The 13354-nt window shown below is 36.4% G+C and overlaps 1 protein-coding gene across 8 annotated transcripts; it reads left to right on the plus strand.

Moving 5' to 3' along the window:
• The first annotated feature begins 1287 nt into the window (after positions 1-1287).
• Positions 1288-11980, plus strand: LOC135625561 (uncharacterized). 8 transcript variants are annotated; one of them, XM_065130523.1, is made up of 3 exons: positions 7899-8092; positions 9151-9482; positions 10411-11980. In XM_065130523.1, the coding sequence occupies exon 3, from the start codon at positions 10729-10731 to the stop codon at positions 11851-11853; it is 1125 nt and encodes a 374-aa protein (XP_064986595.1). In that variant the 5' UTR covers positions 7899-8092; positions 9151-9482; positions 10411-10728; the 3' UTR covers positions 11854-11980. The 8 variants fall into 8 exon arrangements, 7 of the variants coding, with proteins under 7 accessions (XP_064986598.1, XP_064986595.1, XP_064986593.1 ...); XM_065130521.1 differs by having other exon boundaries at positions 9151-9386; XM_065130525.1 differs by lacking the exon at positions 9151-9482 and adding an exon at positions 10126-10219.
• Positions 11981-13354: the final 1374 nt, after the last annotated feature.

Here is a 13354-nt window from a genome sequence, read left to right on the forward strand (position 1 = left end):
CAGCGAGGCATATAATGCGTAGCATCATCAGTTATATATAATGCAAATAACAATTCTATTGTTAGCAATAGGTCTCTCGTTATTCCTTTTCATAATATGTGCTTTTGTTAAAAGTTCATCTACACCAATAAAAACTAAATACTTTAGTTTATCTTGCTTGGAATTTGCTATTGCATATTTGCCAAGCGAATCACCTTCGACAGCAGGCTTTGCAACAAATGTACAACATCCTCACAAGTCATCAATCAGCACAACGGTTGCTTGGCTTGGGTGACTACTTCCAATGCCTTCGCGCCCTTAGCTCCTAATGGATGACTCGTTCTCCCTCGTGAATCAACTTAAAAATCTTTGGTGGAGGCACTATGGTAACTTAATGTTCAAATATGGGCGACTAAGTTAGCCTGCCAAGATGGCTATTAGCATCCATCCGAAGCAATTTTATGAATAGATTAACCACCGCTCAAATTCTAAAATGTTAGCTGTGGGTGGAAACTTAGATGTTTCTACCATAGCCAGCTAGTTCTGTCAGCTGATCAGTGTCAACTTTGCCTCAGTCAGCTATTGAATCATCTTAAATTTATGAAAATTTGAATTCTCCGTAACTATCGAATAAGGAACCTCTTAGAGTATAACATGCATGTTGATTTTGAGATTCGTTTTCTCTAATGTTTTTCATGCTACAAACGAAATCAAATCTTTTATATCGATGTGAATGGGTACAACTCATTAGTTCAGAAAGATAATCAAAATATTCTCAGGTTTTTATATTATATTTCTATCATAGTTGACGAATTCTGTCAGCTGATCGGTGTCAACTTGGCCTCAATCATGTTTAATTGATGTTGACTACGTTATTATTAATTTTATTGTAATATGTGAAATCTTCATAGTTGAAATGTCATTTAAACGTTTATGATCTATTTAAATAAAGTGTATGATATATCGTATGAATAAGGATAGAATTATGGATGTCATGTTGGTATTAAAATTATGATCTAAGCCTTATAAATTGATAGAAATTTAATTGTGTGAGGACTTTCATTCATCCAATACTCATCATTTCTCAACCTCTTATGTCACTCATCTAAGTTTTTGTTAAAGGTTCTATTGTTATAATCAAGTGGCGATGAGGAGCCATTGTCACATGAAATAATATGATTAATCATATTAAGAAGTCTTAATTGAAATATAAGCATAATAAGACAGAAAAAATTAGTATGAGAACATCCACGCGTCCGGCGGTCGAATGATTAAAATCCGGATCGAACCCGAGTCACACTCGAACCCCACCCAAACCCCCGCGGCTCCACGCCTGCCCTAATCGCCGCGACCGCCAAAGTGTCTGTTTTTCTTCGGCGACTGCGGCGTCTCCTCGGTGAACAACGGCTGCCTTCCTCTCCATCGGGAAACAGCGACAGTTGGCGGTGGCGTCTTCCCCTCCCGGTATCTCTCTTTCTCTTTCTCTTCCTCCTTCGCCATCGAACACTCCCTTCTCCTCCCTCTTTCCCCTCTGTTCATCGCAGCCCCCGCCCCCACCACGCCCCACGCGCGCCACCCCCGCCTTCCCCGATCCCTCCTCCCTCTCCCCCTTTCGTCGCAAGCTCGCCCCCTTCCCCGGCACCATCCTTCTCCTCCTTCCTCCCTCTTCCCTCTTCCCCCAATTTTTCTTCGTTTTTCTTCCTCGACACCATCCTCGCCCTCCCTTCTCGTTCCTCCTCCCTCCTCCCTCCTCCCTCCTCCCTCCTCCCTCCTCCCTCTTCCCCCTGTTCATCGCAGTCCCTCGACCCCTCGCCTCGTCGCAACCCCCTTCGCAGGCCCCTTCTTCCTCTTCCCCTCCTCGTCGCTGCTCCCAGACCACAGCCCCGTCTTCTTCCTCCTCCTCACTCCTCCTTTCTGTATTTGTGACTGCTGTAATTTTAAATTGTTAATTTTGATGTTAATTTTGAATTATTATTATTTACTATAATTTTGAAAAATGTCATTTTTGATGTTAATCTTCTTTTTTTAGTTATCTTATTATTAGATTCGGATAATTTAGCACTTTAATGGTTTCTCGATAGTTAAATAAATGTAATTTGATATTTAGTGGTGATGATTTGAATATGAAATTAGGTGAAACTCATTTTGTCTAATTTTTATTTTAATGGCTAGCTTTTTTGTTAATTATATTTTTTATTATTTTATATTGGCTAGTTCTTTGCCGAGCTTGGGCGAGCGCCTTTAACGATACTGTCTTGAACATTGGTATAGTAGCATGCAACAAGTGATCTTTTTTACATACTCATTTCCTGATCATTGTAACCCATTAAGGAGGCTATAAAAAATAATTTTGATATATTACTTTAGATTAACGTAACTTGATTGTAGCCAGATACTGTGGTCAAATATGGTGCTTAGTTTTTGGAATTTCTTATTGTACAATATCTCCAATGATGTTTTTTTTTTTGACAACTGACAATTAATTTCTGGTTCTTGGATATCAGCTGGTTCACTGACCTCAGATTGTGAGTTTTATCAGTCTCAGATGTTCAATGATCTGAAAATGCGTGCATGTCATGTATGAGAATTTACTTTGGGGAAATAGCAAGCTACAAGTTGAATAATGTTGATAAGATAGACAGCAGGAGAAGTGCTACTTTTAACGAGAGCAAAGAGAATTGGACAGTCTTTTCCAGAAAAAAAATGCATGGAGAAGATAGAACAAGAGATAGCAGAGATGGTAAATGGGTCACTGGTCAAGGAAAATTATATTCTTTTGTCCATAGAATCATGTATACGTCTGACAATTCCACATCCGTTTTACTTATATATAAATCTAAGATGAACACAATAGAACATAGTTTCTTTCGTTCGTTAATCTTTTCTTTATACAAAGGAAGACATAGATAGGTTGATTACTAACTGTACAACTAAGGAAATTGATTCCATACAATTTTTTATTCTAATTCATTTCCTGTAATATGGGCTGATTTAATATTGATTGAGTGGTCCAAAATAGAGGATAAATTCCCTTAATTATGTGATTATAAAATGCTTAATTATGGAATTTTGTATATTCCCCCTCAAGCTAGTTCAAAAATGTTAATCATTCTTAGGTTGTTAGTTAGATCCACATAAGAAAATATTTGAGGCTCATTAGTAAAAATATTTGCTAGTTGCTTCTTTGTAGGAATATAAGATATGCAGACAATTCCTGCTCTAATTTTCTCCTTTATGAAATATCAATCTACTTCAACATACTTTGTTCTTTCATGGTGCATTGGACTTCAACATACTTTGATGAATTGTTTGCTTCATCATACCTCTTAGTTTTCTTACTATGTTTACTGCATTGCAGTTTCCATTTCAAGAACATCAGAAAATTTCAACACAAAACCCCAAATGATACAAAGGACTCGACTCAATCATACAAAGGACTCGACTCAATCTAAAGTACAAGTTGAGTAAACAACTACAATTTGACTTGATTTCGAAACCCAAAAATAGACCCAAAACCTCAATGTATTTGGTTAGGTATAACCTTACACCTTTATGCCAGCACAGTGTGTTCTCCGCTGTAGTGCTGAAAGCAACTATCTCCGCTACTTGAGACTTGTTCGTACCTCAAAACACACAGGCCTGCTTATATTTGAATTGTCAAATCTTGTATTGGCTGGTTTAGTTGGTGATTTTAAGGGGCCTTTTCCGGTAAAAACATAAAGAGATTTGAATGCTCTTACTTTAACTACAGATATTTTCTTACACAGAGTTCAATGATGCAGAAGATCCATATGGCTGATCATGAATAGTTTGGACACCATGGCTTTTGTTATTATTGTGGTTGTTTGCACTTGCTGGTTTTATTGGCAAATTCTCACTGATCTAGGTTTTTTTTTATTAATGATATGTAGCTCATGCTACATATAATTTGTTTACTGTAGTTGAAGTTATTTACATGAGCAATCTTTCTCATAAATTAAGTTCCTTTATCAGCATAGAACCAAATAAACTAGTAGCATTTCTTGATTGAGGCAGTTTTCTTATCTCTTTATTCATTTTTTCAGAAAATTTATTGCCTTTCTCTGGTCTTCCAGCTATGTTGTTTTTTTATGTCAAGTTGCTCATCATCATCAACAATGCCCTTTTTAGCATGTTGAACCTCACAAATTACCCTTGGTAATTAATTAAACAGTGTCTTATCTACTCACCAGTCTTGCTAGACTTTTAACTAGATCATCTCTTTACATTCTTGATGAAATGGACCAATTACTCTGGAAGTGATCATTTGAAATGTTTCAGATTTTAGTTATAGGACATTAGTGAATCTGATGTTAGAGAAAACATTATGCATCTTCCTGTTATTCTGAATTCTGTAGTACCATGTGCAAGTCGTTGATGTTCAACCTACAAGTATAAACATGAGTATCGTCTGTATACGGTCAACATTGTAAATGCATAAGCCACTCATATGCAGCATATTTGATGAAGATTCATTTGATATGGTTTTTAAATTGCTACAGGAATATAGGATGCTTGGTAGTGTCTAAACCCACCAACTACAATATAAAAATAAGTGGAAGATAGTGTCTGTGCGCTGGTGTTATATGATGCCATTATTTCAGTGGTGGAGAATTGCTCAGATGTGAGCATGAGAATGAGTAACTAATCATAGGTACTCGTTATCAACTCTCAAACACCATTTAGAGACTTATCTCTGAAAGACATGGTGGATTGGAACTGAATGCATGTGGATTAACATGAGTGGTAAAGGAATGTTGTCTGTGACAGATGATTAGTAGAATGTTTTCAACATCGTTGATTTGAGGTAGAAGAGGAATTTGGACTTGGAGAGGGCAGAAATAAGACTACTTATCTTGTATTTTTCTGCAAACAGTACGTGATACTGCCTCAAAAGACAATGTTTTTGGTGCAGAAGAGGCTCTTTTGCCTTCTCTCATGTAACAAGTCCACCATCCATCTTTCCTCCTATCAACTCTGCAGTCTGTTTAGCTTTTCCACTGCCAAAGAGCACAGTTCAAATCATAGATCCAACTTTACATTGGTCGACCCCCTTGAGTCATGTGAACTTCCCTCAAAAGAGGCTGCAAAAAGGGCCAAGGATCGCATCTGTGAAAAAGAACTTTCAAGTTCAAGTCCTTCCGTTGAGTTCTTTAAGCAGAGCGGTTGGAGTAATGCACAAGTCATGAAGCTTATGCAGAGGGAACCCAGGTTTTTGTTTGCTAAGGCAGAGACTGTCCTGAAGCCCAGGATGAGATCTTTGCAGGACATGGGATTTTCTGACACTGAAATAGTTCAGCTGGTTTCATCAAGTCCGAATGTGCTCCTTCTACGTGACATCCAACCGAGGATCAACTTCTGGAGGTCACTTCTTGGTTCTAATGAGAGGTTAATTAAGGCCTGCAGGAGGAACATGTTTCTCCTTACTTCTAGCTTGGCTCAAAAGATTGAGCCCAATATATCTCTCTTGAGGGAATGTGGCATCAGTGAGCAACGCATCACGCAGATGGTGGTGAGACTACCAGAGTTTATTTTGTCGAACAGAAAAATGTATCAAGGAAGTTATCAAACATGTTGAGGAGTTGGGTGTGTCACGTGACTGTAAAATGTTCCCTCATGCACTATTAGCAGTCATGACCCTGAGCAGGTCCAGGTTTGATGCTACCTTTGCAACCCTGATGAGCTTTGGGTGGTCCCTACCAGATTGGATCGCTGCATTCAGGAGTCATCCAGCCATTTGGAATCTCTCAAAGAAGAACTTATGTGATAAGATGACATTCCTGATGAAGGAAGCTGGTTGTGAGCTGACATATATCATTGGCCATCCCGTGCTTCTTACATTAAGCTTGGAGAAGAGGTTGAGACCTCGATATGAAGTTATGAATTTTCTTGATCAGAATAAATTGCTGGATAAAGGACATAACCTGCTATATGTCGCAAAGCTATCTGAAGAGAAGTTCAGAAACAAATTCCTTTTCCTGCTACGCAAAGAGAAATTTATTGCTCAATACGATTCCTATGTTGTTGCTGTGCAGGGAAAGCACCACGTCGATGCGGAAAACTAGGAGTGCAAGTGCTTCCTTAAGACAAAGTGTCAAGCTATTGCATGCTGACTGCAAATTAATCATTATATATTTGTGACAATTTAAGTTCTACAAGAGTTTCTTGGGAGTATAACTTTCATGTTGGTGATTCTTCTTCTATTTATTTTTTCTGCAACAAGAGGTACTGATTCTTTTTTGCTGATGTCTCAGAAATTGGTTTGGGGGAAAGTCGATTACTTCAGAAAGGTGTAACCGAAATAACAAGCTTTTGTGTTCTGTTTCTACCATATTTAGCTAATTATGTCAGCTGATCGATCAGTGTCAACTTGGCCTCGGTCATGTTAATTGGCGTGGTGGCATATTTTTAAGTGTGCTGTCTGTTAGATGATTGTGATATAATTTAGTGAGGAAACCTTTTGAAGGGAGACATCTCAAAGAATTATGTTAGAGCCGCTTGGATGGAACATACTTCAAAATTAACAGTTTAATTTAACGCATTAAACAACATATCTATATTAAATTTGATACTCATCTGTATTGTTATATAATTAAATCTAGTGTTTGATTTTCCTTATGCGATCTAATAGACCCAACATGTCTCCTGCGTTTGGTTTCATTTAATAATTCTATTAAAGTATTATTATTATTTTTATTATAAATAATATTACAAAAGTTAGTTTATATCGACATTCTTGGAATTTATGTGAAAGAATTTTAAAAATTTTAAAAGCTTTTAAAAAGGTAACATATACTTTGACTAGTGTTTATTATGTTACTGTACTTTTTTTAAAGTTGTTTGCATTAATATGGTTGGTGCATTATAAGAATATCAATATGATAATAATTTAAATATGACACTAAGGGCTACAAAATCAAAAAAGATAAATTATTATTATTTTTTTTATTGATTTAATCAGTTATATATGTTTTAATCCTTTTACTAGATTAAATGACTTCAGTAATTATTTAACCACTTATTATGAAACTTTAGATGTTGATGATATTAGTGATAAGATTAGAGATATTAAAAAATTAATTATTAACTTATATAACTTTTATAGTGCTAATTATATTAGACAACCTTTTAAACTTTAAGTTAGGGAAGGCAAGGGAGAAAAACTATTATTAGAAAGATTTAAAAGAATCAAATGGATCGTCAAGCTCAAACTTCTAAGTTTAATATATTTCTAACAACTTTTTTAAAGTTTGGTGACAACATTATAGGTATAAAGTTTTCTATTATGGAATGATGGACATGATACATAATAATATTTTCAAATTTATCAATTTTAATGTTTAATACCCGTAACTTTAATGTCAATGATACTTATGGAGTGAGGATGTGTTTTATATGAAACTAGATTTAGTATCACCCTCGAATCAATTGATATTTAAGTATGACAAAGACTATGAAATAGAACAAATACATCTTATGTGAGGACAATGATCTCTTATTAAACATATCAATTATCAATTAAAAGGATGATTGAAATGTTTAACATTAAAAGGGATTAAATATTTATGAATTAATAGATAAAGGCGACGAAACATAACCAATACATCTTTTGCCAGGACAATGATCTTCTATTAAATATATCAATTGAAATGATGATTGGAATGTCCAACAGGGATTAAATATTTATAAATTTATATTATTTTTTTAATAGATCATTAAACATTTAAACTCATTATAGTTGTAACAATTGAAGTCAATGAGCGCCCGATAAGATGGGCCGGGCGTGCGAGTTGAACCGGTGCGGCCCAGGCGCCCGCCTGACTAAGGCGCTATCGAGCCCAAGTCAAGTGAATTTGGATCTCTGGTTCGATTGAACCAGATGAGAACGGCATCCTCAAATTGACACCCGTGCCCTAAATGCAGCGGTGAAGCTGTCTCCTTCTCCACAGCTACCGCGACTGCGGCGTTTTCCTTGGCGAAAGGCGGGACCAGCGTTGGCATCTTCCTCCGTCGAGCTCTTATCACTGCGGCGTTTTACTCGGCGAACGATGCATGCTGCGGCTTCCTCTCCGTCGGCGAACGGTGACAGCGCCCGGTAACTCTATCTTAGTCCTCCTCCTCCTCCTTGGCCGTCGAACAATCCCTTCTCCTCCCTCCTCCTCCCTCTTCCCCCTTTCGTCGCAGCTCTCCCGCTTCCCCGACACCATCCTCCTCCTCCCTTCTCCTCCCTCCTCCCTCTTTCACCCGGTCATCGCAGCCCCCCGCCCCTCTCTCCCCCTTTCGTCGCAAGCTCGCCCCCTTCCCCGGCACCATCCTTCTCCTCCTTCCTCCCTCTTCCCTCTTCCCCCAATTTTTCTTCGTTTTTCTTCCTCGACACCATCCTCGCCCTCCCTTCTCGTTCCTCCTCCCTCCTCCCTCCTCCCTCTTCCCCCTGTTCATCGCAGTCCCTCGACCCCTCGCCTCGTCGCAACCCCCTTCGCAGACCCCTTCTTCCTCTTCCCCTCCTCGTCGCTGCTCCCAGACCACAGCCCCGTCTTCTTCCTCCTCCTCACTCCTCCTTTCTGTATTTGTGACTGCTGTAATTTTAAATTGTTAATTTTGATGTTAATTTTGAATTATTATTTTTTAGTATAATTTTGAAAAATGTCATTTTTGATGTTAATCTTCTTTTTTTAGTTATCTTATTATTAGATTTGGATAATTTAGCACTTTAATGGTTTCTAGATAGTTAAATAAATGTAATTTGATATTTAGTGGTGATGATTTGAATATGAAATTAGGTGAAACTCATTTTGTCTAATTTTTATTTTAATGGCTGGCTTTTTTGTTAATTATATTTTTTATTATTTTATATTTGCTAGTTCTTTGCCGAGCTTGGGCGAGCGCCTTTAACGATACTGTCTTGAACATTGGTACAGTAGCATGAAACAAGTGATCTTTTTTACATACTCATCTCCTGATCATTGTAACCCATTAAGGAGGCCATAAAAAATAATTTTGATATATTACTTTAGATTAACGTAACTTGATTGTAGCCAGAAACTGTGGTCAAATATGGTGCTCAGTGTTTGGAATTTCTTATCGTACAATATCTCCAATGATGTTTTTTTTTTTTTGACAACTGACAATTAATTTCTGGTTCTTGGATATCAGCTGGTTCACTGACCTCAAATTGTGAGTTTTATCAGTCTCAGATGTTCAATGTTCTGAAAATGCGTGCATGTCATGTATGAGAATTTACTTTGGGGAAATAGCAAGCTACAAGTTGAATAATGTTGATAAGATAGACAGCAGGAGAAGTGCTACTTTTAACGTGAGCAAAGAGAATTGGACAGTCTTTTGCAGAAAAAAAATGCATGGAGAAGATAGAACAAGAGATAGCAGAGATGGTAAATGGGTCACTGGTCAAGGAAAATTATATTCTTTTGTCCATAGAATCATGTATACGTCGGACAATTCCACATCCGTTTTACTTATATATAAATGTAAGATGAACACAATAGAACATAGTTTCTTTCGTTAATCTTTTCTTTATGCAAAGGAAGACATAGATAGGTTGATTACTAACTGTACAACTAAGGAAATTGATTCCATACAATTTTGTATTCTAATTCATTTCCTGTAATATGGGCTAATTTAATATTGATTGAGTGGTCCAAAATAGAGGATAAATTCCCTTAATTATGTGATTATTAAATGCTTAATTATGGAATTTTGTATATTCCCCCTCAAGCTAGTTCAAAAATGTTAATCATTCTTAGGTTGTTAGTTAGATCCACATAAGAAAATATTTGAGGCTCATTAGTAAAAATATTTGCTAGTTGCTTCTTTGTAGGAATATAAGATATGCAGACAATTCCTTCTTTAATATTCTCCTTTATGAAATATCAATCTACTTCAACATACTTTGTTCTTTCATGGTGCATTGGACTATGAGCAATATTGATAGCAGTCGTATTGTCATAAATTTAGATAATTTTCCCACTATGTTGTTAATTAATTAAACAGTGTCTTTTCTACTTACCAGTCTTGCTAGATTTATAGCTAGGTCATCTTTTTACCTTCTTGATGAAATGGATCAATTACTCTGGAAGTACTCAGTTGAAATGTTTCAGGTTTTTGTTGTAGGACATTAGTGACTCTGATGTTAGAGAAAACATTATGCATCTTCCAGTTATTCTGAATTCTGTAGTACCATTTGCAAGTCATCGATGTTCAACCTGTAAGTATAAACATGAGTATCGTCTGTAAACAATCAACATGGTAAATGCCTTTGCCACTCTTATGCAGCATATTTGATTAAGATACATTTGATATGGTTTTTAAATTGCTACAGTGATATAGGATGCTTGGTAGTTTCTATACCCACCAACTACAATAGAAAAATAAGTGTAATTTATTGTCTGCGCGCAGGTGTTATTTGAAGCCATTATTTCAGCGGTGGAGAATTGCTTGGATGAGCGTGAGATTGAGTAACTAATTATAGTTACTCTTTATCAACTCGCAGACACCATTTAGAGACTTATCTCTTAAAGAAATGGCTGATTGGAACTGAATGATTGTGTATTAACATGAGTTCTAGAGGACTGTTGTCTGAGACAGATTATTAGTTGAAAGTTTTCAACATCCTTGATTTGAGGCAAAGGAGGAATTTGGATTGGAGAGGGCAGAAATAAGACTACTTTTCTTGTATTTTTCTGCAAACAGTACGTTATACTGCCTCAAAAGACAATGTTTTTGGTGCAGAAGAGGCTCTTTTGCCTTCTCTCATGTAACAAGTCCTCCATCCATCTTTCCTCCTATCAATTCTGCAGTCTGTTTTCAAATCATAGATCCGAATTTATGTTGGTCGAACCCCTTGAGTCATGTGAACCTTCCTCAAAAGAGGCTGCAAAAATGGCCAAGGATCGCATCTGTGAAAAAAAACTTCCAATTTCAAGTCCTTCCATTGAGTTCTTTAAGCAGAGCGGCTGGAGTGATGCACAAGTCATGAAGCTTACCAAGAGGGCACCCAATTTGCTGAATGCTAATGTAGAGACTGCCCTGAAGCCTAGGATGAGACGTTTGCAGGACATGGGATTTTCTGACTCTGAAATAGTTCAGCTAGTTTCATCATGTCCGTGTGTGCTCATTTTACGTGACATCGAACCGAGGATCAACTTCTGGAGGTCACGATTAGGTTCGAATGAGAGGCTTCTGAAAGCCTGCAAGAAGAACATGTTTATTCTTAGTTTTAGCTTGGCTCGGAATATAGAACCCAGTATCTCTCTCTTGAGGGAACATGGCATCAGTGACGAGCGTATTGCGCATATGGTGTTGACAGTGCCTGGCTGTTTTTGTGGAATAGACAAATTAAAGGAGGTTATCAAATATACTGAGGAATTGGGTATCCCACGTGACTCTGGACTATATACGTATGCACTTCATGTAGTCATGAGCAGGAAGAGATCTAGTTTTGATGCTACCAGTGCGACTCTGATGAGCTTTGGGTGTTCCCAGCCTGACATCGTTGCTGTATTCAGGAAGTGCCCATACGTTTGGACATTCTCAAAGAAGACCATATGTGACAAGATGACTTTCCTGATGAAGGAAGTTGGTTTTGAGCTGAAATCTATCATTCGCTGTCCCGTGATTCTTACTTGTAGCTTGGAGAAGAGACTGAGACCTCGATATGAGGTTTTGAATTTTCTTAAGCGGAATAAATTGCTGGATGAAGGACATAATCTGCTATCCGTCATACAACTAACCGAGGAGAAGTTCATTAAGAAATATCTTTTCCAGCACAAGGAGAAATTTACTTCTCTCTATGATTCCTATCTTGCTGCTGTGCAGGGAAAGCCATATGTTGTTACTTGAAATTGAAACTTTATATTAAAAAGATCAAGTTCATACTGACGGCACTATTTAATCATCTCAAATTTTGTGACATTATAAATTCTCCAGGAGTTTCTTGTTGTATAACATCCGTGATGATTTTGTGATTCTTTTTTTATTATTTATTTTTTTTACAACAAAATTTAAGGATTCTTTGATATTGCTGTTGACTCAGAAATTGGAAGAACGAGTGGGGAAACAGTCCCTTCCTCAGAAAGGTAACCCAAATTTTCTCAAGCTTTTGTGTTATGTTTCTATCATAGCCAGCTAGTTTCTATCAGCTGATCAGTGTCAACTTTGCCACGGTCACGTTAATTGGTGTGAGGTGTTACAAAAGAAACTTTATTAATGGTTACGTTGGAACTTGTGAAGTCATCTTAGAATGTTAATTTGTTGAAGTTTTTAATGTTGTGGAAGAGCCATATTGATATGGATTTCCTTGATCCAATGTCTGCTTAGTTCACCATCTCGCCAGCTATAAGGATATAATTTGTACCTTCTGAAACATGTTGTAAGTGTGAAACTCCAAATTTTAATTGTTTTTTTAATAACATTTTTGATTAGTTATTTAATTTTAATTTATACCTTCTGAGAGGCTCTATTGTTGCGCCACAGATCCAAAGATAATTGGAATGACCATCATTTCTACTGTTAAGAGTTCAAAAGCAAAGATAAAATACTCAATTCTTGATGAACAGTATGATCTTCTTCTTTGTTTTTTATGCTCTATTATTGGTTGTTATGCATATGAGGTTTTTGAAGTTACGCTTCCTTCTAATCGGTGTTAAGCTGTGTATATTTGGGGTCCCGTGTATTTTTCTCTAGTATCTCATGTAAGATTTCTAAACAACAAATTGAAAGCTTTTCTTATGTGATAATAGGATCTTGTCAAACTATTGGGTACTTAAATCATAAAATCAAACCTTAGAAAATGATGCATATCTCGTGTATCATAACTTATGATGCTATATTTGTTGAGAAATTCATTAGATGTGTTGTAAAAGGAGACTTTTTGGATCCACTCATGTTGAGATTGGTTAGCTTTTTTATAGTATAAAAATCTAATGTTTTATAATTATTTCTGATTTGATATTTTAGACTTTTGATATATCTTTATATCTATTATCTTTAATGGAGTCCAAAAATATCTTCCTTTTTGTCTATTGTCAAGAAAGTAAATGATATTGTCTTAGTTGTTAAAAACCAACTTATCATATAACCTCATACAATCTACTAAAATATTACATAAAAGAAAATAAGTTTGCGTTTCCTTATTTTATGTATTGCTTTATAATATCCAGTTCAAACACACTAGAAAATTTTTACAATCATAAAAATACTAAATGATTGAAAGGTACTAAATAAAACTAGAAAATTTTCACAATCATCAAGATGCTAAATGATCGAAAGGTACTGAATAAAATTATAACGTGACTTATTTTCTAACTCAAAATCTTAATGCATTTGGTTAAGTATAACCTTA

The sequence above is a fragment of the Musa acuminata genome, chromosome BXJ2-10, assembly GCF_036884655.1.
Source record: "Musa acuminata AAA Group cultivar baxijiao chromosome BXJ2-10, Cavendish_Baxijiao_AAA, whole genome shotgun sequence".
Taxonomy (NCBI): Eukaryota; Viridiplantae; Streptophyta; class Magnoliopsida; order Zingiberales; family Musaceae; genus Musa; species Musa acuminata.

Bases quoted from the DNA above. Each gene is read 5' to 3' on its own strand.
- LOC135625561 (XM_065130526.1), top strand. From the start codon at position 10,729: ATGTTTTTGGTGCAGAAGAGGCTCTTTTGCCTTCTCTCATGTAACAAG.